At 43.1% G+C, this 21,683-nt stretch overlaps 1 protein-coding gene across 1 annotated transcript; it reads left to right on the forward strand.

The window, feature by feature from the left end:
- The first annotated feature begins 992 nt into the window (after positions 1-992).
- ASB9 (ankyrin repeat and SOCS box containing 9) lies at positions 993-16,455 on the forward strand. The gene is made up of 8 exons (XM_053971034.1): positions 993-1,297; positions 5,838-5,917; positions 6,898-7,005; positions 8,035-8,185; positions 8,759-8,893; positions 10,271-10,462; positions 13,516-13,682; positions 14,867-16,455. The coding sequence occupies exons 1-7, from the start codon at positions 1,204-1,206 to the stop codon at positions 13,638-13,640; spliced, it is 885 nt and encodes a 294-aa protein (XP_053827009.1). The 5' UTR covers positions 993-1,203; the 3' UTR covers positions 13,641-13,682; positions 14,867-16,455.
- The last annotated feature ends 5,228 nt before the right edge of the window (positions 16,456-21,683 follow it).

The following is a 21,683-nucleotide window of genomic DNA, read 5'->3' on the forward strand; positions in this document are numbered from 1 at the left end:
TTACATGGTTTAGAATTTGCATGGAAGTTCTGCTTACTTCCACTTGAACACAAATGGGCAAATATTCAGTCACAAAAAAAGGATTTTGTGCCTGTAAATTATACTAAATTGGGAAGGAAAATAGTTCAAATAGAGAAGATCTGTGAGAACAGAACTCTTGCAAAACAGATGTAGAGAAATGAGGCAGAGGTCCTCCTTAAAAAATAATGAAGACTTTTAAATTTTTTTTAAGCTGTTTGGTTTGTGATGGTTTGATTTGGCTGAGAAGTTGCTTAAAAATTAAAGGACGCTGTTTTGGTACAAAACTGCTGGTGTGACTGTGACTCAGTGAACCCAGCCGAACAGGGTAAGGGGACACGACCCCCGCTGCAGTTCGCTCCGCAGAGCCGCGGGACAGGCAGCGCTCAGCCCGGGCAGCAGCAGCCCCGCAGCTCCGCCGTTCTGCGCTTCGGCTCGGGGAGCTGAGAAAGCCCCGCCTGGGGAGCGGGCAGAGATCTGCCTGCCCCGGCTCTGCCTGCCCCGGGCTCTGCCGCCCCCGGCTGTGCCTGCCCCGGCTCTGCCTGCCCCTGCCCCCGGCTCTGCCTGCCCCCGGCTCTGCCTGCCCTGGGCTCTGCCTGCCCCTGCCCCCGGCTGTGCCTGCCCCGGGCTCTGCCGCCCCCGGCTCTGCCTGCCCCGGGCTCTGCCGCCCCCGGCTGTGCCTGCCCCGGCTCTGCCTGCCCCTGCCCCCGGCTCTGCCTGCCCCGGCTCTGCCTGCCCCTGCCCCCGGCTCTGCCTGCCCCGGCTCTCTTTGCGCATCCCCTGCAGGCAGAGTTTGCTCAACTAGTTGAACTGGCTCTTTCTGTCTTGTTTTTTTGGCAAACTAAGAATTTCCTTCCTGATAAAAATGAACGGCGGGCGCCCCGATTGGGCGTCGCGTTGGAGAGGATGTGACATCAGGCACATCTCCCGCTTGGCTGGGTCGCTGGCTGCCGAGCAGGGCAGCCCGGGAGCAGTTTTGTTACATCCCAGCCCAGGTACTCGGGTTTCTGCACACAGAGCTGCCGGCAGCACGTCCCGGGCTGCCGCAAGGGCTGCTCGGCTCATGCGTGCAGGGGTTGTTCACAGACCGCTCCGGCCGCTGGGGGCTCGCCGGGGACGATGGAATTTGAACTCTGGAAACCAACCACAAAGTGAAAAGACAGCGGTTGGGCAGACAGGGCTGCGATGGATGATGAGAGAACAAATCAAAATGCCAGCAAACTGCAAGGAGCTGGAGGCCAGGCATCTGCAGCGTCTCCGTGGAACCCGCTGATGAGGGGTAAGTGGCGCTCCTGCCTGGCACAAGCCTCAGCCCTGCCGGAGGCAGCAAGGGGCAGGGGAGGCTGCAGTGGTGCTGCTCCCTGTGTCCTGCTTCAGGACAGGTCCTCAGTCGGTCCCACAAAACACCCCCATGCCTTTGTGGAAAAAAAAAAAAAAAAAAAAAAAAAAAAAAAAAAAAAAAAAAAAAAGCTATTTCTGTTTGATACTGAAATTTTGGTTGTTTTTCTTTCATGTCTTAGAAAAGAGTTGTTGGTTTTGTACTGCATTTTGTGCAAGCAGAAACAAATGCAGCATTTGGACTGCAGCACACTGAGAAATAAGTTGAAATGTGGCGTGTTTGACTTAAATTAGTGCCAGCAGGAAGCTCAGCACTAGCTCAATTCCTCTTTTTCATTTTTTCTTTTTCTTTTTTCTTTCTTTTTTTTTTCATTCCCTTCCTCCTTACTTTCCTCCTTGTTTTTCTCCTTTCTTTTAATTATTTTAATTTTTGCTTTTCATTTTTGTTTTCTCTTTCTTCTTCTTTTTCCTTTTTTTCCTTTATCTTTTATACTTTCCCCTTGTCTTTCAGATGAACAGACCTAAGTGTTGTTTAGGCTGAGCCTACTGGTTTCTTCTGCAGTGGCATTGCTGTGACCAGTGCTGTTCTGGGCACATAATAGTGAGAAGTTACTCAGACAAATGGTCTCACTCCGGTCATTGCTCTGTGTCTGGCCCAGAGCCATTGAAAATATGACATGGTAAAAAAAAGAAAAGTAATTTAACTTTGTATCCTGAGCTGGATGTACTCTGTTCCTGTGAAGTTACTCTTTCCTGTAATGGCGAGTGCAGATGGAATGAGGTAAATTCAGAAAATGTGATTTTATGCTATCCTTGCTCTTTTTCTGGGCTGTTCAGGATGTTTCCATTAATACCAAGTTGAAAAATAAGACCATAAAACCAAAACGCAAGGGTGACCAGTCTATCTGCAGTGTTGCCTGCCTGCCGTCGTGTGTGCCACGTATGGACAGCCTGAGGCTGGGGTGAGCGGGAAGGCACAGTGATATTATTAACTGTGAAATAGAACCAGTCCACGCTGGAGATGAGCTCCAGCAAAATGCAGGGTGGAAGGAGGGAATCCCACATGACACAGTACTGCACACAGATAATTTGGTCCTTTGAAAATCAAAGTTTAGCCCATTCCTTTTGTGTCTGCTTGTTCCTTAGCAGAGTCAATAAGCTCTGCTGGCAATTTCCAGTGGGAATGTATTTAGCTCAAGCTATGTAGATCACAAACTTTAAAGGACAGCCTTTGAGTATGAAAAATACAATTTGTAAGACTGTTCTATATAATGCCATGGGATTTTGTATCTGCAAATATGAATGTAAGTGCACACCTTCACTGGAAGGACTTAAGAGCCCCTTTCAAGTTGTGCTGTGCGTGAGAGGCATGGGAAGAAACCAGCCTGGGGACAGGCGCGGAGGGTGCAATGCCCTCACATGGTTAGAGGCTGGGAAAAGTTGCTTCAGCCATCACTACAAAAACCAGTGCTCTAGAAAGATTCTGTGAGAGCTCTGTTGTGCACAGGGAGCAGTCAGAATTTACATGTGTGCATGGTTACTGCTATAAGACCCCCTCTGTATACACCACCCTGCCAGTGTCACGTGCCTGAGTGATGGCAGTGCAATCAATTATGACCAGAGGTTTAATGCAACCTCTGGGCTGGCTGGATTTTTCTGCAGTGGAAGGGGAGCTAGGTGACCCAAAGCCACTGAAAGCCAGTGGGATTTGGATGTCTAGATGCTGATCTACTCAGCCTCTCTGTGGACTAAGGTGTGGGTAAATTTCAAATTTGGACAAATTATCTTGTTTCTTTGTGAAAGAGCAGTTGAACTATTTTTGACAATCAGGAATCCTTGTTTTGGTGGTGGTACATACAATGAACAGTTGTGTCCCCCACATACAGTGGCCTTGCTTGTCCATATGCAGAGTGCTCTGGGCACATTCATGAAAGTCACTTGTTCAGGATTTTGAAAGCCCATGGTCAGCTGGAATTGACATTTCCTTAGGCCTGAATCAAATACAATACACATCTTTTATATTCTGACTGTGTGCCTCCTGTGAAGTGTAAAAGAGGGCAGTGAAACATGGAAATCACTGCAGCCTTTCTCCTCTTCCAGGCAAGAAACTTGAGTTCCAGCCTGGAGCAGACAGAAAATAGAAATGTGGTTATTTGCCAGAAGGTGAAGCCTTGGGTCAAGAAACTGGAGAAATTTGCCATCCTTTCCAGGGGGCTTGCCTCCCTGGCATTGCTTCAGGTTAAAGGTGCTTGCTGCAGATGGAGGTAGGGTAGGAGAAACATCAGCCTGGGGCTGTGCAGTTCATGGCAGCAGATCTGGAATTATGCCATCTCAATTAGTCATCAGTCAAGCTTTTAATCCTGCTCCTCCCAAGGTATCAAGGTTGCTGTGATGGACTCCCTAGGGCTCCATAGGGCTCCACTTCCACCTAGGATAAAACTCTAGGTTTCTCTCACTTACAGAACTCCCAGATAGATTACATGTTGGCACATATATCTTTTATTTTTCACTGACATTTATTTTTAATGCTTATATGGTCAATCTTTTAATTGATTGTTAAAACTTGGAAACTTGCATGCCAATGTCCAGTCCACAGATGGCTGGTCTGGCTCATTTTAGACTTTCAGTAGAAACCTATCTTTTCTCAAGCAAGGACTGAATGGATAAAATGCACACATGGATATGTCCCTCTTAGATCATCATGACATGATGATATAATAAGTTGGTACAATGCACAGGTTGGTACAGGCACAAGCGCCTGCCAATATTTGTGTGGCAAAAAAAAGTTCAAGTTGCAGCTCAAAAAACTTGTGCTTCAATCTAGATTTTTAGAATATCTATAAACATACTTCCCTTACAACTCATGCAATTTAGGCAATGGCATTAGTTTCTAAATGGGGAGAAGCTTTTTACATACTCTGGAAACACAACTGACTGCAAATATGGCAGGACCAACAGGAGCAACAGCACAGTCAGATAAGCATCAATTTGACACATATCACCTAGAGCAAAGCTGTTTTAGTCAGTTAATAATTCTGTGCTATAGTAATTGTTGCCCAGGTTTGCTATCCTTATGAACCAGAACCACAGCTTCCAGAATTGGCTGTCTGCTTGCTAAAGTCGAAGGATGTTTGGGAACCTAATGAAACTGCGTAACTGTTGTGGGAAGCAGCCCATGGAGCATAGAGGGAGGCAGGCAGAGCTCAAATAATGCTAATAACAAATAATACAAATTTCTTTAAAAGTTAATTCATAAACTCATAGCCAGGTTTAGATAGGAAGAGACCTTTAAAGGTTGTCTAGTCCAACACCCCTGCAATGAGCAGGAACACCTTCCACTAGACCAAGTTGCTCAGAGCCCCATCCAACTTAACCTTGAATCTTTCCACAGATGGGACATCTACCACCTCTCTATCATCCTGTTCCATTATTTCACCACCATATTTTTATTTCTGGCCTAAATATACCTTCTTTTAATTTAAAACCTTTATGATCATCAGCTTATGTGTAAACATTCTTTTAAAGAATTATAGAGGCTTATTAGGGTTTTTTGCTGAAGGCAGACTTCCCGCTGTTCAGGATTCCATTCCATGCATGTGCTTTATTGTAGCTCCTGAGAACCTCAGCAACTCAGCCAGCAACTTGGTCACTAGAGTATTCTCTGTAGTTAGTGGAGGAGAGTGGGACATCTCCGGAGAACAGCAAAATGTCTTTCGACAGGAAGCTGTGTGAAGTGCCCTCTGTAAAGGTTTCCCTTCCTTCCCAGGGGGAACCTGGGACATTGACATAGAGCAGACCATGGGTTTTGAGTGCTGGGACATAAATATCTCCCAGAGGGATTATTGCTGTCAGTTGGCTCTGAGCCATAAAATCTGTAATACTGAAGATCTCCCTCTATGAATATTTACAAGCTATATATGTGCTGTACCTCACTTTGTGGTTTTGAACAATGCAGAGAGCACAGCTATTACTTAAAATGCACCACTCATAACAAACACTGAAAACTGAAAGACAGAATCAACAGGTAGCACATTTTGCCTTCTTGTACTTTGGTCCCTTCTCTTGCCAAGTATTGTTGACTCTAGTCCAGCGGTGAGCAGGGGTAAATGACTGATCAGCCAAACCCTCTTCAAAACATATTCCTTTTAAGATAATTGGTAAAATGTAATAAGTTTGTGAAAAAAAAAAAAAAGGGCCCTGGAAATAATTCAGAGAGTGGGACAAGCTCAGCCAGAGCCAGTTGATGTTCTGCAAATCCCTCTCCTGTCTTCTGAAGGGGAACGCAGCTGCGCAGTGCAAGCATGGGATGAGTTAAAAGTGCACCCAGAGGGAAACTATCTTCTTGTCTGTCTCCCTCACTCCATCTGCTCCAAAGAAATCTGGGCAGGTCAAATAAAGTAGAAGGGAGGTCACACAGTTGAAGTGAAGTATGCTAGTGAAATAGAGGTTTTAGCCTTTTTCCTGTCTTTGTTTTTACACAGACTTTGTTTCAGACTGGTCTCCTTTACATGAGGCTTCTATCCATGGGCGTCTGCTTTCCCTGAAGAAGCTCATTGAACAGGTACCTCTCTGCTGGGTTCATGTGGTCTCTGCAGTTTTTTTTCAGTGGATGAATGCAGTCTGTGCTTTACTGTGAAATTTTAGGGTGAGAAAATCGTGTTAACCAGCCCACAGCGAAATTTGCAATGGGTTTTTCTTTCCTACAGTCAGTTCCTTGCCCAGCACAAGCTTTGTGCACTAATTTGATGATGTACTGAACTATCCAGGGTGATATGTTAACTGTGGCAGAGGAAATGGGATCACTGGGATCTCTGGATGGCCAAGGGCAGCTCCTCTGCAGCTCCTGTGCATGCCTGTGAGGAGTTTTTGGTGCCCCAGCTGAGGGCCAGCTCTGGACCCAGTCATGGGTCTGGTTGAGGCTTCAATTCAGTCACCCAGACATTTGTTTCTGAAGTGCCTGAGCATATCCCAGGGCCCTGGTCCCTCCAGAAGGTCAGGGATAGGTAGAAGTGACTTCTGAACTTCACCACTTTGTTTCTTCAAAATCCCTGGGTTTAACCTGTGAAGGAGATGATGGAAAGGGAAGGGGCATTGGAGACTCTTCCAGCTTAGTCTTGTGGAGCACCAAGATGATTAGAAACAAAAGATCTTGTGGAATCCAACCAATGTTTCTGATGCTTTTCTTTCCTTCACTGGTTGCCTCAAGGCAAAGAGCAGAAAATACTTCAGGAGCATTTCAGGGTTCAAGCCAGTCAAACAACCACAATGTATTGTCCCACTGGACAGTCCACTAAGCTTTCTGTGCTGGTTTTCAGTGTGCACAAGGCATGGCCTCAGGTATGCTGTGCCAGTATCCACTCCAGCCAAATCATCACAGCCTCTTCATCCCTTTCATCTGCTTACTTTCTGAGTTGAATGGCTCCAGGCAGCTGAGGAAGGTCTAGTTACATAAAGCTTTTAAAGAAGGGTTTTTTTAATTGTGGATTTTTATATGGGGGTTTTAGTAGTTAGTTGTAATGATATTTTCCATTATCTTATCAGGGGAATGATGTCAATCTTGTTACAGCAGACCAGGTGTCTCCTCTCCATGAAGCCTGCCTAGGGGGTCACGCTGCCTGTGCCAGTGTCCTGTTAAAACATGGTGCTCAGGTGAGTAGGTGATGGACAGGCCACTGTCTCTAGTGTTAGTATGTTGTATTACCACACTGTAGTGCTACGTGATGTCGTGGCAGGGTATCTCTGTGATTTACACTCTGTACGTAGCTCTGCTTAAGGTACTTATGAAATGCACTTCCTAATAAAGCAATCCAAAAAGCACAGATATAAGCAACAGTTATTGTTCTTTAGATGGGGATGAAATGTTCTCATCTTTCACAAGAAGAAGGGGAAGTTCATCTTGCAAAGTGTTTATAATCTTGCAGCAGTTAAGGGTGTGTTTTATTTTATGCACACATTAATCTTATTGGTATCAATATGCAGAGTCTTAAGTAGAGGCATAGGAATGTTAGGATCAACTGACAAAAAATGGGAAGAAAAGGGAAACAAGATGCAAGTAAAATGGTGAAATGGTGTCTCATAGCCACTACTTTTCAAGGTAGCTTCAAAATTATAATGAATAAGAAAATTTATTCATACATACATTACCTTACCAAATATTACCTTTCAGTTTAAAATTAAAAAAAAAAAATCAAAAATAAGGAAGAGTTGCACACTTTCAGCCAAAAAATGGACTGTTTCAGAAGAAGGCTATGGGTAGGTGTGTTTCAGCTAAGATAACTGAGAAATGGTCATACATTTAGCTTGGTAACTCCTGAGAGACCCTACAGTAACCCTGATGGTTTTTTGGGGTTTTTTTGGTGGGTTTTATTTGGGTTTTTTTGTGTTTTTTTTTTTTTTTTTTTTTTTCTTTTTTGGTTTTGGTTTTTTGGATTTGTGGGGTTTTTTTGGTTTTTTTTTTTTCCTGCAGTAGGAGGGACTTGGGGGCAATTTCAAAAAATACTTTTTAAATGATAATTTTAATGAAAAGTTGTAGTCTTTGGAAGCACTGGGGAGTTTTGGCATGGAATTAAATTAAAAATATCGAAACCCCTATTTCCTGCTGTGAAACTGGTTAGTTGTCATCAATTCTGAAATACTGAGAAGACAGAAGTCTTGCTGGATTGTGTTATTTTCTCCCAGGTGGATGGAGTGACTGTTGACTGGCACACACCGCTGTTCAACACTTGTGTCAGTGGCAGCGTGGCTTGCTTGAATTTACTGCTGGAGCATGGAGCCAGCCCAAACCCACCCTGTGACCTGGCATCCCCCATCCATGAAGCTGCTAAGAGAGGTAACCCCAAAGGCATCAGCTCTCCTTTCCATGCTGCTAGCAGCGTGTTGAAGTGGAGGAGAGAGATAAAGAAGATAATTTTCTTGGTTTGGGTCATGTGAAATGCCTTGCTAATTGGTCTCATCATGAGGGGTGCAGTTCTTCCCACGCCTGTTGCTCCTCAAGGGCAGGTCAGCTCAGCTGTCAGATCCTCTGAGTTCACATCGTGCCACCTGGAAGGGAATGCATTGTCCAAGTCAGCTGCCTACAATGTGGACATTTGAGGGAGACGTCTGGCTGTCTTCAAAAGGAGTGGAGAGAAACATGGAGTGATTAATCTCATTTTAGTAGACATCTGAAATGAGTCAGATAAAATGTGAGGGCTTTAGCCTGTGAGGCTTTAGCCTGTTTTGCTGAACGTGGCTTTTCAGCTCCTGTTTTGCTGGCTGGATCCATTGGAGTGCATGAAAGTATTACACTACCATCTCTTGACAAAACATTGAATCTTTGCCAAACCACACTGCTGCAACAAAGAATTTGCTGAAAAAAAGAGCCTGATCTCTGTGAGTTGACTCTTCCTTTATCCCTTTTAAGGTCATGTGCAATGTGTCGAACTCCTTGCATCCCGTGGGGTAAATATAGATCACAACATCAAGCACCTGGGTACTCCGCTTTATGTAGCATGTGAGAACCAGCAAGTGAACTGTGCCAGGAAGCTGCTTGAGTCAGGTAAAAACAAAAATAAAGAATGGTGTACTTTTGTTTCCTGCAACGTCTATCTTTGGATTATCTTTGCATCAAAGATTTAGAGGAGCTTCTGCTTTGGGACCAGAAGATGTTTCACTACTAATAGCAGCCCTGGCTAAATGTGGTAGCAGGGTGATCAGGGCTTTCTTGACCCAGGAATTCAGCTTGATAGCTCCCAAGAAAATGATGGGTGATCTTGGATTTCATATGGCTGATTGTGTCTGGAACAAGCTATCCTTTCCAGTGTCTGTGCATGTGATGCTGCAGTTATTTGAAGTGAACAGGAAGAAATTTCATTTAATTTTTTTTTTTTTACTTCCTTTTTACCCAAAACAATTGACTCAGACACTTTTACATAGTATTTCTGCAAACATGTTTTGATTTCCAATGACTTCATGAAAAGTTGGAGACCTTTCCAACACAGAAGAAGGTTCAGCACTATATCCTTTGCATCACACAAAACTGTAATTCTAAATGCTTGGGTAATTACACAAAACCATTTCTTGTTATCTACAGTAGTACAGGTCTTCTAGCCAAAAGGGCCATATAACCTAAAGTGGCCACATAGCTGGTACAAAAATGATGGACCAACAAAACTACTTTAGAAAAAACAAGCAAAAATAATATATATCACTTTTTAAGTAGGTCACTGTTTAGTAGAAGTCAATTTTTTTGGGAAGAAGTCAAATACAAATTAATCTAGATGTATTTAATCTAAATTAAATGTTGGCAACTATTTTCTTTTTTCCTCCTATTTTTTTTTCTGCTGCCTCCTGTATATGGGAATGTGTACTATAAAAACATAGTTTTGAATTAATTCTGCAGCTCACATTTCTTAGCATATTTTAGGAGCCATTAATCCAGAGTAATGAATGGGGGAACTCTCATCAGGGGTGCTTATGCTCTCATCTACCAAGGACCTCTAGAACTTTTCTATTCTTGCTTTTTTCCCCTAACAGATACTTTGGTATTTGGAAATCCCACCAGTTTAAGCCTCCAATACGGAGCACGTTGAAATCCTGAGTTTATTTTAAGGGATGGGAAGCAGAGGTGGGCCACAGGTGGAGCTACACCTTTGTCTTGCTTCAAGATACCCTTGGGCTGGGCTGTGGGTGAAGGACTTCCTCATGCACCATTCCTCCAGGATAATGTTCTTAGTCTCAGCCCCAATCCTCAGCCAGTGAGAGTTGTGCTTGTGCAAATTGTAGCACCAAGCCCCAGCGTAAGGAGTCCAGCTCTGGGTGCAGGCTACAGCACTTGTGTGTTATTCAGAGAAATAGCAGCTAGTGCAGTGAATGAAAATGGGCTACTGTGTAGTCCTGGTTCTTCTCATTGTTCTTCACCCCTCCTGTTGTTCAGGAGCGAATGTGAACAGCGGCAAGGGCCTGGACCCCCCTCTGCACACAGCTGCCAGGAATTGCAATGTGGAGCTGGTGAAGCTGCTGATGGACTTCGGAGCAGACGTTTGGGTGAAGAATGCTGAGAACAAGAGGCCAGTGGAGCTGGTCCCACCTGGCTGCCCTGTGGGCCAACTGTTCCTGCAGAGAGAAGGTGCCCCTTAGAACTTGCTTTAGGGAAAACCCACACAGACTGTTGCATAAGGTTATGCTATTCCAGGCTGCTAGCACTAGAAAACTGGGAATAACTGAGCTTGCCTCCATTTGCTGACATAGGGACATTGTTCAAGTGCCAGAATAAAGTGATGAACTAACAGTGATAATGATAAGAAAAATAACCCATCCTGAACCCCCAGATTTTTAATCTACTGCATCAGGAAGCAATCAGCTTGAGCTTGAGCAAAATAGAGTTTAGGGTGAATAAACAAGCAAAAGGCACCTTAGAAATGAATGGTAGCTTTTTTCATTACGTAAAGCTTTGCATTCAGTGAGAATCTGTCAGTTCCCTTGTGTCAGACAGCAGTAGACCCAGGAGTGTTCCATGGAGTGTGCTGACAAATGCAGGCAGCAAATCACCTCTGATGGGAACTGAGGCTAGGTAGTGAGGGTGAGGTTTGGAATTGCTGGTTATACAGTAGATGGTCAGGTTTGTCTCAGCACAAATGCATAAATGCAGATTTGCAACCCAAAAAAATGTAATGCATGTAATACTAAAAAAAGGTATATTGAATAACTTGGTCTTTAATTCTTTGTCCTTTACTTTTATTCTTGGGCCAAGCTTTTTCATAGATGCAAAAGTATCTTTAAAATGAAAGACTAGATTTTTTTTTTTAATATTAATGAAAATTGCACAAGAATGATATAAGGAATTATATATAAATATTAATTTATAGACTAGATTTTCTCTAAAAACCAACCTTATGTGCCAAATAATAACAGCAGTATCAAACCATAAGCTTAAACTTTAGGAAAAGTCTATTTCATATGTTTAAATGAAATAGTTTCAGGTAATTTTATTTTATTGGTTATTAAATCTTTAATAAATTATGGAGAGAAATGTTACTTACTATTGAGGGAAATCAGAATAAGATCTGTAGAGACTACTCATTTTTATACTTGTGTTCTTCCTTAGATTTTCTCATTCAGTCAGCAAGCTATATACATTACTAAATAATCTGGATTTTCATTGTTTTAAACAAATTGGTGATGGTGCGGTCCATGCCAGTTACACATTGATGAAACTGTTGCCATAGAAAGGTAAAATTGGAATAACAAAGTGATGAATCAGGCCCTGCTTGAAAAAGTAACATGAAAGTAGCATGGAAACAACTGTGCTGTGCATGTTATGCATGAGCCATGGATATTTGGTTTCCCAACCTAATCTACGGCACACAGAGCAATGATCTTTTTGAGTTCCAGTCCCTGCTGCACTCGATTCTGACTCCTGGGGCACTTCATGTGTCCTGTTTATTTGAGATAGAAAAACATTTCAGGCACACCCTGTGGTGCTGGCCTGGAAACTGCTCAGGCTGAGTTGACAGCATGGGCAGTGAGGTACTTTTCTAAGCGAAATTCAGCAATCAAAATCAGAAACAATAAATGCTGAAGGGAATTTTCCTGTGGAATAGTGGTTTTTCGGCTGTTCTCCAACGTTCCCTTCTCTGAGTGGGTCCATGCCTGTGGACAGCTGATGTCTGGCTTCTTTGGCTGGCTGAGCAATTGTAATCTAGGAGAGTGGTGCAAGAGCTGCTCTCCTGCCATGCAAGGCTCCTCTCCCCCCAGACCCCAGCTGCTGGAGCCTTGCAGCCCATGGCCAGGCTGCAGGGAGCGTGTTTGGCCACCAGAGATGAGTTGGTGAGCGTGCTGACCCTCCCAGGACTAGCCCAGGGCAGGTGTAGCTGCCATCTGTGGTGGTTCCCTTCCTGGCAGATCAGTGTGCTGCTCGACCAGCATACCTGTTTACATCTCAGGGACAGTCCTGTGTGTGGGTGGGAGAATTAGTGAGTGCTCCAAAAATGTACTTTGTGCTTGTGTTTGCAAAATATTTTCCAGTGTAGTGTCACTGCTTGTTTTGATAAGTCTTCATGTTTTGGATTTGGTTGTTTTTTCTTTTAATGGAAGCTTTTTTTTAATGAGATGTTTGCAGGCAGAGCATTTATATGTGGGATCAGAGTCAAGCACAAGTGCAGTGTGATACTGCAGTAGTTTAACTAGCTGGCCTTGTTTTGTACCCAAGAACAGGGTAACAACTCATATGCTGGCTCCTAGCAGAAGAGTGCAGCCCTTTGCACGGCCCTTGTGATAGCACAGCAGCTTCCAGCCTTGCAGAACTGCTAGGAAGGTGGTGTCCTGCACGAGGGAAGTCTCAAAAGCTGATCAAAGCTGCCACCTCACTGCATTTTTGTTGTGGCCTCCCTTCCTTCCCTCTGCTCTGCAGAAGGGAGGGCACCTAAACTGTCCCTTCCCAGCTCACTCACCTTCCTCTTGCTTTCTGCAGTGTCCCTTCTCATGTCCTCCCCATTCCCTGCATCCAACCCCCTCACCGGTGCCCATCTTCTTACCTGCCCTCCCACAGCCCCTGCCACTTGTCACCCCTGTGCAAACGATGCTCTGGAGGGTTGAACACTGATGGGTGCTGCAGGTAGAACTTCACATAGGATCTTCCTCTTCCTGAAAAGGATAAGTGACCCAAAGAAGTGTATAATGCTATTATACTTAGATTTTTTTGTAAAGTGACAAAGATTCTTCAACAGGGCTCCAATCTATCAGTATGGGACCGGTTCACCTGGAAGGTTTAAATAAAGAACTATAAAGTGCTTCTTTTGCTTTGTGTTCGTCACTGTTATGAAATATGCCTCAAGAAAGCAGTGGACTGAAAACTTGGATCTCACTGAGGGAGTGAGAGGAGGGAAGGGCTTTTACAGTAGCATCAATCATCTCTTCTCAGAGAGAACAAACATTTGTACAGCTTAAAAGGGAAAGGCTGATGCTGCCAATGCCAATTGAGTAATGACAGAGTGACTAGACATGGACTGGATTGCAGGTGGGCAGGTGTCCTTTGGGGGATGCAGGTTTGAGTTTTCACTGCTGTGTGAAAACCTGGTGAGAGGTGGGTTGCAGGAGGTGGGTTGCACAGCTGCTGTTTCAGGTTTATAGTCTTGGCATTATAAAGCCATGTGTGTAACCTGTTCCCTGGATCTTTCTCAGGGCCACTGTCCTTGATGCAGCTGTGCCGCCTGTGCATCAGGAGGTGCTTTGGATACAAGCAGCATCAAAAAATAACTGGACTGCTCCTCCCAGACGAGCTGAAACATTTCCTTCTCCACATTTGAGCCTTTTCATGTTCAAAATGGTGCCTTTAATAACACAGCAAGGTTTGTTGACTTTTTTCATCACTAGTGTTGCCAGTGTTTGCAATGATAATTTATGGCAATTTTTGGTCTCTGGTAAAGCCGGGGTCAAAGAAGCTCAGGACTGACCAACTCGCTCAGTCCTCAATGCCATCACCTCCACCAAATCCATTGGGAAAGAAACAATCCTGCATGGTTGCATGGTGAAGCTTGGAAATGTGATGTGAGAACCCCCTTGAAAGCACAGAAAATTAGCGTAACATTTTGAAATAGATCTCCCGATTCTCTGGCACAATTTCAGAGGTCTTGTGGTTGACAACCCCTTACAAAGAAAACACACATCCCAGCCCAGCAGTAACAGCATTTCGTGTAAACATTAGGCACACCAGGAGAGCTGCAGAGAGCTTTCTCTGTAAGCAGTGCTCACATGCCTGTCATCTGTGAGGGCTGTGCCCACGCCACCACGAGGAAGGGGAGGGAACCCAAGTGAACCCACTTGCCAAGCAAAGTTATTTATTTTCTGGCAGAAGTTATTTATTTTCTAAGGGCATCACACTGCAGACAGATAAGCACCAACCAACAATCATTTGCATTTAGGCCAGCATCTGAAACAAGCGTTTCTGCCATGACAGCAAAAAGGTCACTGCTGATGGGAGCTCCATACAGTGCAATAATAGTGGGGCAAAAGTTTTTAGTCATCCATTAAAGGCAATTACTCCTGATACTTTGAGACATAGAAGAGCTACACTTCAAAACTACACATTTTCTCCTTGTAGCATGTTAATTTTCAAGGACACAGGCTAACAGGCTATCAGTAGCAGGCACTGAGTGCTTCCCTTTTCTGCCCTGAAAATTAGGTGATATTTCCCAAGCATTTTTCATCATGCATCAGAAAAACAACGGCTTCTACACCCCTTCTCCACCCAAGAAAATATTAAGAGTGAGATAATATTTTTTTCTGAGAGAGTTGCTACCTCATTCATAGCATTTTCCATGGGAGTGGTAATAATAATGCCTCTAATGTGTGATCATAAAAAAAACCAATGAAGTCCATTCCTAATTTAAAAACAGTGGGCAATTACTGCCCCCTGCTCAGTTGTGAGCAGTGGAATCAGTGTATGATGTATGTAGTTCTTATTCCACTGAGGTCATAAGAACGATTATTTCCAGCTAAACATTAACACTGGGCATTTTTCTTTCCCTTTCAGAAATGGGTCCTGCTGCCACAAACCGAAGTGCAGTTGTGACCACTCTCTGCTCACCTGGGTGCTCCCCTGGGGATATCAGCTGCCTGATAGATGTGGGAGCAAGAATGCTGAGACTCCAGCTCTTCTTCTATCTTCTTCCGTTGCCCTGTTTCCTTTTGATTTCTAAACCAAAGTGCATCTGCCTCACCTGGGAGCAGCAGCATGCCCAGCACCCTGAGGGGCTTCCATGGCACCCCTGAGCTGAAGGGGCAGCCACTCACTTGGGTGCTTCTGGAGATCCTTTTTCACTTTGCTGTGGAGACTCTGTAAGAGTGGGCAGGGAGTGCAAAACTGCTGACATCACTAACACCAGCAATGAGAGATACAGAGTCCTCAGCTCAGAAGTGGAGAGATTGGCAGCCTTCAAATATATGAAAGCTGATTTTGGTGCTCACCAGTGTGCCAGTGTGAGCAGTGCCAGCCTGCCTTGTGCGAGTGGAAGGTTAGAGAGGGGAGGTCAAATGCTACCTGGATGCTGGTATTTGCTGTAAATCACAATTCAAATCCTTGTCTGCACAATGTGACTGCTGGCTATAGGTATCCAGTGTGATGGTTTGATTCTTTGTGCTGACCAAACACAGAACAGTTTTGTTGAGTTTGTGGGACCCTAAATTGTATCTTAATGGGACAAAATGACAAATACAGTTAGGTCTCTAACTCCTCTGGTGATAGAGACACTTGGGAATGTGTCACTTATCTGACCCAATTCATCACACATATTTGAGCCATGTAAAAATCAACTGTCTGGTTTAAGATGACCTTCTATATATGATTTCCTTCATGCTCAGGAAGAAAAATAGACATCTGTCTTCACAGAGGTTAAATAAAAGCAGGCATCTGGGAAGGGAAAGGTATATTCTAAAATCACTGTCTTAGTTAAGCTGAATCTGCATTGAACAGGCAAGGAATGAACAGTGAACCTAGTGCTTAATTTTGGACATTAAAGTGTGCTTTGGTGACACAGTGGAACACTGGAGATCCATCTCATTATATTCTAGATTATGAAGAAACATTTTTGTAGGTACTAATTTTACTTTCGTCTTCAGACATCTTATTTTGTAACTTCAGCCAATGGGTTTATAGGAGTAATTATAATACCAGGTGAAAATTGCTCTGAGAACCAGGTGAGGGTATTGCTTCTAGTTTGCTTTTCTTATGAAAATTTCATGGTATGACTCTGTTTACTTGAATTTCTCTGCCCAAGTGGAATTAGGATGAATTCTGTATGCTCAGCTTGTATCATTTCAGTGTGTTTACTTATTTATTTTCATAAAAATAGTGGTCAACACTGGTGATTTACAGCTTTATGCATCAACACGTATCCAGTTATAAACTGTAGAAGTACAAGATGCAAACTGAATAAGCTCATTATAGGTGAGGTTTGGATTTTTTCTATATTTGAAACCATTCAAAATGTAATGCAAGACTTAAATGATTATCATGAATATATTTAATCACATTATTTCCTATTTTTATGTAAATGGTTTAATGGTAGTTAAGCCACACAATTTTGTAGAATATTTTTTCAGAAATAAATAGTTCATACTCTTTTGCTTGTTAATTTGTTTTCATTCAGTTTTTAAATCATAGCCCTAATTTTGTGGATAGACTGATATTATGGAGTTTTGAATTCTAATTTCTTGCAATCTCACCTGCAGGCAGGTAGTGAACAGAATATAGTAAAGATGAGACTAAAATGCAAATACAGTGCAAATCTTGCCTTTTGTTGATGTTTTAATGTAAAGCTCGACTCCTGAAATTCCTTCTTTTCTCAATTGAGGGTTAATGAAAAGGAGATAGAGATTCCACAAAGCAGGAAAAGATGTAATTTTAGATGGTCACTGTCTTCAACTTGGTTTTGGGTTGTTGTTTTCTTTTTTTGTTTGTTTGTTTTTTGTTTGTTTGTTTGGTTTTTTTTAATTGTTTTGTTTTTTTTAACTGATTTGCATAAATTTCTTTCTCCTGCCAGCTAAGCAAAAGGCACATGCAATGTTCTGGTGCTGTTGTGTGTTTGTACACAGCAGGAACCCTTTACTGGAAGTGAGAGTGTGGAGGTCCCTGTGTGGTCAGAAGTGCAGCAGGGTCTGTCAGTGCCCTTGGGTGCGCGGCTGGGCTGGGGACGTGGGGAAGGACAGTCATTCCCTCTCCATTGGATGCATCTCTGGGAGTCCCTGCCCAAAAAAACCAGCTCAAAGAGCGAGGGCAGTGCCAGCAAATTGCTTTACAAGATGTTTTTTTCTGAGGGATAGAGAGCTACTTATGGAAACTGTGGAACTAAAAACACCTCAACAGAAGAAAACAATGGATTTAAGCAAGACAATGATCTTTTGTTTTATTGAAATATGTCTGGTGCAATAAATCTTTGCAGTTGCTAGGTGGGATTAGCCACGTCTCAGGACACAGCTATTCTTTCTGCAGTTGTGTGCAAAGGTCCACAGCTGTCCTGTACATTTCTTGTTGTTCTATATTTTCTCTTAACTGGAAACAACAGAAATGCAAATCTAGTAAATGTAACATGCAGCATATTCAGAGAATGTCCTTTTGCCTGTCCACTAACATGAATTCTTTTCAAGATGAGTAAGAAGGAAATAAATTTTACTTTACTGGCTTAACCAAATGGGACAGATTGGCTGAAAAATAGTGAAAAAGAGAGTACTTTTATGCCTAATGTGGGATATGCTCAATTCCCATCGGACTCATGTTCTTGAGAATCATGTGTCTGAGACTTGATGCTCCTGAAACCACTTTTTCTTGCTTAACAAATGCACTGTATTTGTGAAAATGGAGGCTGCCTTGCTCTGCACTTCCACCCTGAATCCCACTGGCTTTGGATAAAAATTCTCAGGAGTTATTTCCATGTGTATTGAGCAATTATTTGTCCTTTCTTGACACATTGCTCAACTCACTGCTCCAAGGAATACTCACTTTCATGCACCAGGCAATATTTGATGCAAAACTGCTCTCTAAGACACCTAGGGGAGTCCACTTTTCTTTAAAATGACAGCAGTGAACTATTGCTGGGAAGAGAAATGTTTCAAATTCTTACATCATTCAACACAGTAACCCTTACTCTGTCCCTGCCTCAGTGCTGGAGAATACCTGGCTCATGTCACTGTGCAACAAGGTCTTGTCTCTTCTGTGCCAGGTGAAGCCTTTCCTTTCTGAACTACTTCTCTTTGCACTTTTAAAGGTCTTGAAACTCATTAATCATCACTGATTCAAGTGACACAGCACTAGATTCATGGCTTTAGTGACTGTGAAGTAAAATTGAGTTAGTAATCTGTCAGCTGTCTCACTTCACAAATTAAACTGTGGAGTCTGCCGAGTCTATGGCTTTTGAAATCCCTGGAGCTTTTCTTTCTGTGGTTTGTAAAATGCAGCAGTAGCAGCTCTTTGTCTCATGAAAGCACTGACTCTGAATCACAGAGGTTCATACAGGCCATGGAAAGATGTTATGAATAGGACAAGTATAGGGTTGTCTCATTGTCATCGAGACTGCACTTTTTATTACCTTATTTTGAGGAAAGGCAGTTGCATTTTTTCTTTTTCCTCTGATTAAATAATACCAAAACAGGAACAGTTGGTGTTTCTGGGAATTTCTGAATGGGGCAAAGCTCCTGGCAGCTGCTTTGCTCTCCCCAGGCCTCTCTGAAGGAGCATCACTCCTGCACGTTATTCAGCTTTTTCACCCTCTGGCTGAGCATGGTGACTGAGACTGATAAAGTCTTTGTTCCTTCCAACTCTTTATATATAATTTTTCCTAGAAGTTGGTTGGCAGAACCTCTGCTTTTCCAAGTCTCTTCAATGATGACTATGGACATCCCTTTCTGAAATAACTCCATTGATACCTATCACTTCAGAATAGGTGACCAGTGCATTTCTCCTCCTCAGATAATCTTAATGGTGAGCACAAGGTGTGTGCATGTCCCAGCTTCACTAGAATTATTTCTATTTACTTGTCCCATAGAAAAGATGGAGCACTGCTCAGGTTCTGGAAGTACCAGCTCAGTCTCTTTGTTCACTGACCACTAGAAGGGGGTAGTTTTGTCCACAGCTCCCAGTCATTTTTTCAGTCAGCCAAAAAACCCTAAACAAAAACTTTTCCTCACAGAGCAAAAGTTAAGAGGTAGCTTTTTCTCTTTTTCAAACTATAATTGCATTTATTTCTCAGACTAGAAAACAAACACAACCCCAAACAGTTCAATCCAAGTCAAGGAAATTGCTCATTTTTCTTGCAGGAACAGAAGAAAACACATGAAAAATATTATCCACCTGTAGGGCTATTGGGACCTATTCATTAGAGGTGATCGAAGCAAGTTCAGATTCCCTCCTAGAATGAAATAAATTATTTCTCTATATTTGCTCTCCCTGATGCTTTGGAGATATATCCTCTGTGTTTTCAGTGAATCTAAGCCTTCCTCTCCCAGTTTATCCAGCAAGACTGTATGGCTTTAGTTCACTAATATTTTCTCACTGTGCCTCAGTATGTAAGAGCCTAAAACCAGGCTCGGATTAGGGATCCCTGGGCAGGGACTAGAGCCATGGGTGACTGAAATGGGGTCATGGGACAGGAGCAGGGGGAGCCCCAGGGGGCTGCCATGGGGCAATGAGTGCTGGTGGTGCCCTCAGGGCCTGTACCTCTGGGTAGCCATGCAAATTCTCAGCACCCATAACATCCATAAACATGGCAAGAGATCTATTTATCCACCATGTATCTTTTGTATGCCTAATTCCCTCCCTCTTTGTTCTACCAGAGTTTCCAGTTAATTTTACCTAAGAAAATGAAGAATTGTTTCTTAATCTCTCCTCATTACTCCCTTGATAGTTGCCTCTCTCATCCCTCCTTCTTAGCTTCTCTTTCTCCCAGACCAGACTCCCAGCCCCTTTAACCATTCCGTGGACAGAGACCTGGGTGACCAAAACACTGTGATTTTGTCTGCAAAACACACACCCTTTAAAAAAAAAAAAAAAAACCCCAAACCCCCCCCCAAAAAAAACCCCAAAAACCCCAAAAAATGAGAAGCCCGGAGCTACCTAATGTTTCTGGCTTCTTTCCCTGAATGTTCTTTACTGTTTTTGAGATGCTTGTCTGTTCTTGGCTTTTGTAGTCAGATATCTTAGTCCAAAAGAAATACCGAGTGAAAACACCCTGAGCTCAGTTCCTGAAGGCATTTTGCATATGCTCTCTACTTTCAGTTATCTCATTCCATAAAATTTATTGTAGTTGTTTTGAATGCCTATCCTCTATTAAAGGGGGACTGCTACGTGCAAAGCTCCAACAAAGGACATAGCACAGAGAGCTCTTCCTTTTCTGAGATATGAAAAAAGGGCTGTGCCCAATCCCTGTGCACAGTCTGGACTTTTTGTCTGTTATTGCGTGTGCCTGGACAGCTGAGAAATGAACAGGCAAGGCATTTCTTTTAAGCATGACAAAGAAAAAGCCCCCAAACCCAACAAACCAGGACTGAAAGACAGAACATTGAGAGACCTGGGATAGGAGTAACTGGACGCATTTCTGGCTCAGAAGACTGAGATGGGGCTCTGCTGTCTCTCCCTGCCACAGCAGCTCTTTCCCCAGATGCTGCCCCAGGCTCAGGAGCCCTCCTGGGGGAGGAAGGCAAGGGGCAGAGACGTGGCTGCTGCCTTGGGCACTGCCAGCTCCGCTGCCTTTGCCAGGTTTAGCCAGCAGATGGTATCGCTGGCACACATCTCTGCAGAAACGTTTTGCCAGAGAACAATTGGTGAAAAAATCGAGCTAGAAAAGACGTAGTGCTGGGAGTGAATGCAACATCAGGCTCACACAGATCACAGAATCTCCCATCATTGCCATTTCCATCCGCCAGTTGTGCAACTTTTCTTTTTTACTGTCCTACTTACTGCCCAATCTTTCTACATCGATCGTCTGAAAGTGACAGGATGCATACAATGCTTAGAGTTTGTCTTAATAGAAAGGTTAACTGTACTTAATGCTTGTCGTCCCTTTTTTTTTTTTCCCAAAATCTAATTTTTTTTTTCCCAAAATCTAATTTTTTTTATACATCCTATTAAGAAAGCACTGGAAAAGTCTGAAAAACATGAACGTAAGCACTCTCAGTCACTGATTGTCAGTGACCTGTAATTAGAGGTATCCTGAGCACTCCCAGTCTTTGAAGAGTCTGCTTAGTTTTTTACATAGCGGCTTGCTTAATATATTTTTCTTCTAACCACCATTAGCACTTGACAGAAAAAAAAGATCAGCTCCAGAAAATGGAACATCCATACCTACTGAAATTACATATAATTAACCAATTAGAAACAGAAATCTGTCTCAGTTTTCAGAATGAGTGCTTAGTGGTATATAATACTTTTCAAAACTCCTTCTCTCTTCTAAGGAAATAATTACTGTTACTGGCTTCCTAATTTTAGGCTGTCTGTTCTCACTTTCCAAACAGCAGCTCTAAGCAAGAGTCCTTCCCATAATTTATTTTGACTGAGAGTGATCCTTGGAGTCTTCTCCTAAAAATCATGTAGCACAGAACTTAACAAAGCCATTTGGTGTCACAGCCAGGACTTGCCATGTCTGTGCTCCATGCTGTGTAGTGACTCGGATTTCAGGGAAATGCCTTATTTCCATATCCTCTCTAAAATGTTTTGTTTATCCCATTTCCCACTGTCTACAGCCCAGGAGACGTATGCACTGCACATGGCAATAGAAATAAATGCCTTCACATACTGCCTGCACATAGGCAAGGCCTCTTAAGTGTAATGCATGCTGTGAGTTATCGTGGCAGACTTTCAC

The sequence above is a fragment of the Vidua macroura genome, chromosome 2 (genome assembly GCF_024509145.1).
Source record: "Vidua macroura isolate BioBank_ID:100142 chromosome 2, ASM2450914v1, whole genome shotgun sequence".
Lineage (NCBI taxonomy): Eukaryota > Metazoa > Chordata > Aves > Passeriformes > Viduidae > Vidua > Vidua macroura.

What these genes read in the sequence shown, in the direction of transcription:
- ASB9 (XM_053971034.1), top strand. Translation starts at nt 1,204, where the DNA reads ATGGATGATGAGAGAACAAATCAAAATGCCAGCAAACTGCAAGGAGCT. An exon ending in TGAAGAAGCTCATTGAACAG is followed by an intron (nt 5,918 to 6,897) that starts GTACCTCTCTGC and finishes TTATCTTATCAG; the next exon opens with GGGAATGATGTCAATCTTGT. An exon ending in TGTTAAAACATGGTGCTCAG is followed by an intron (nt 7,006 to 8,034) that starts GTGAGTAGGTGA and finishes ATTTTCTCCCAG; the next exon opens with GTGGATGGAGTGACTGTTGA.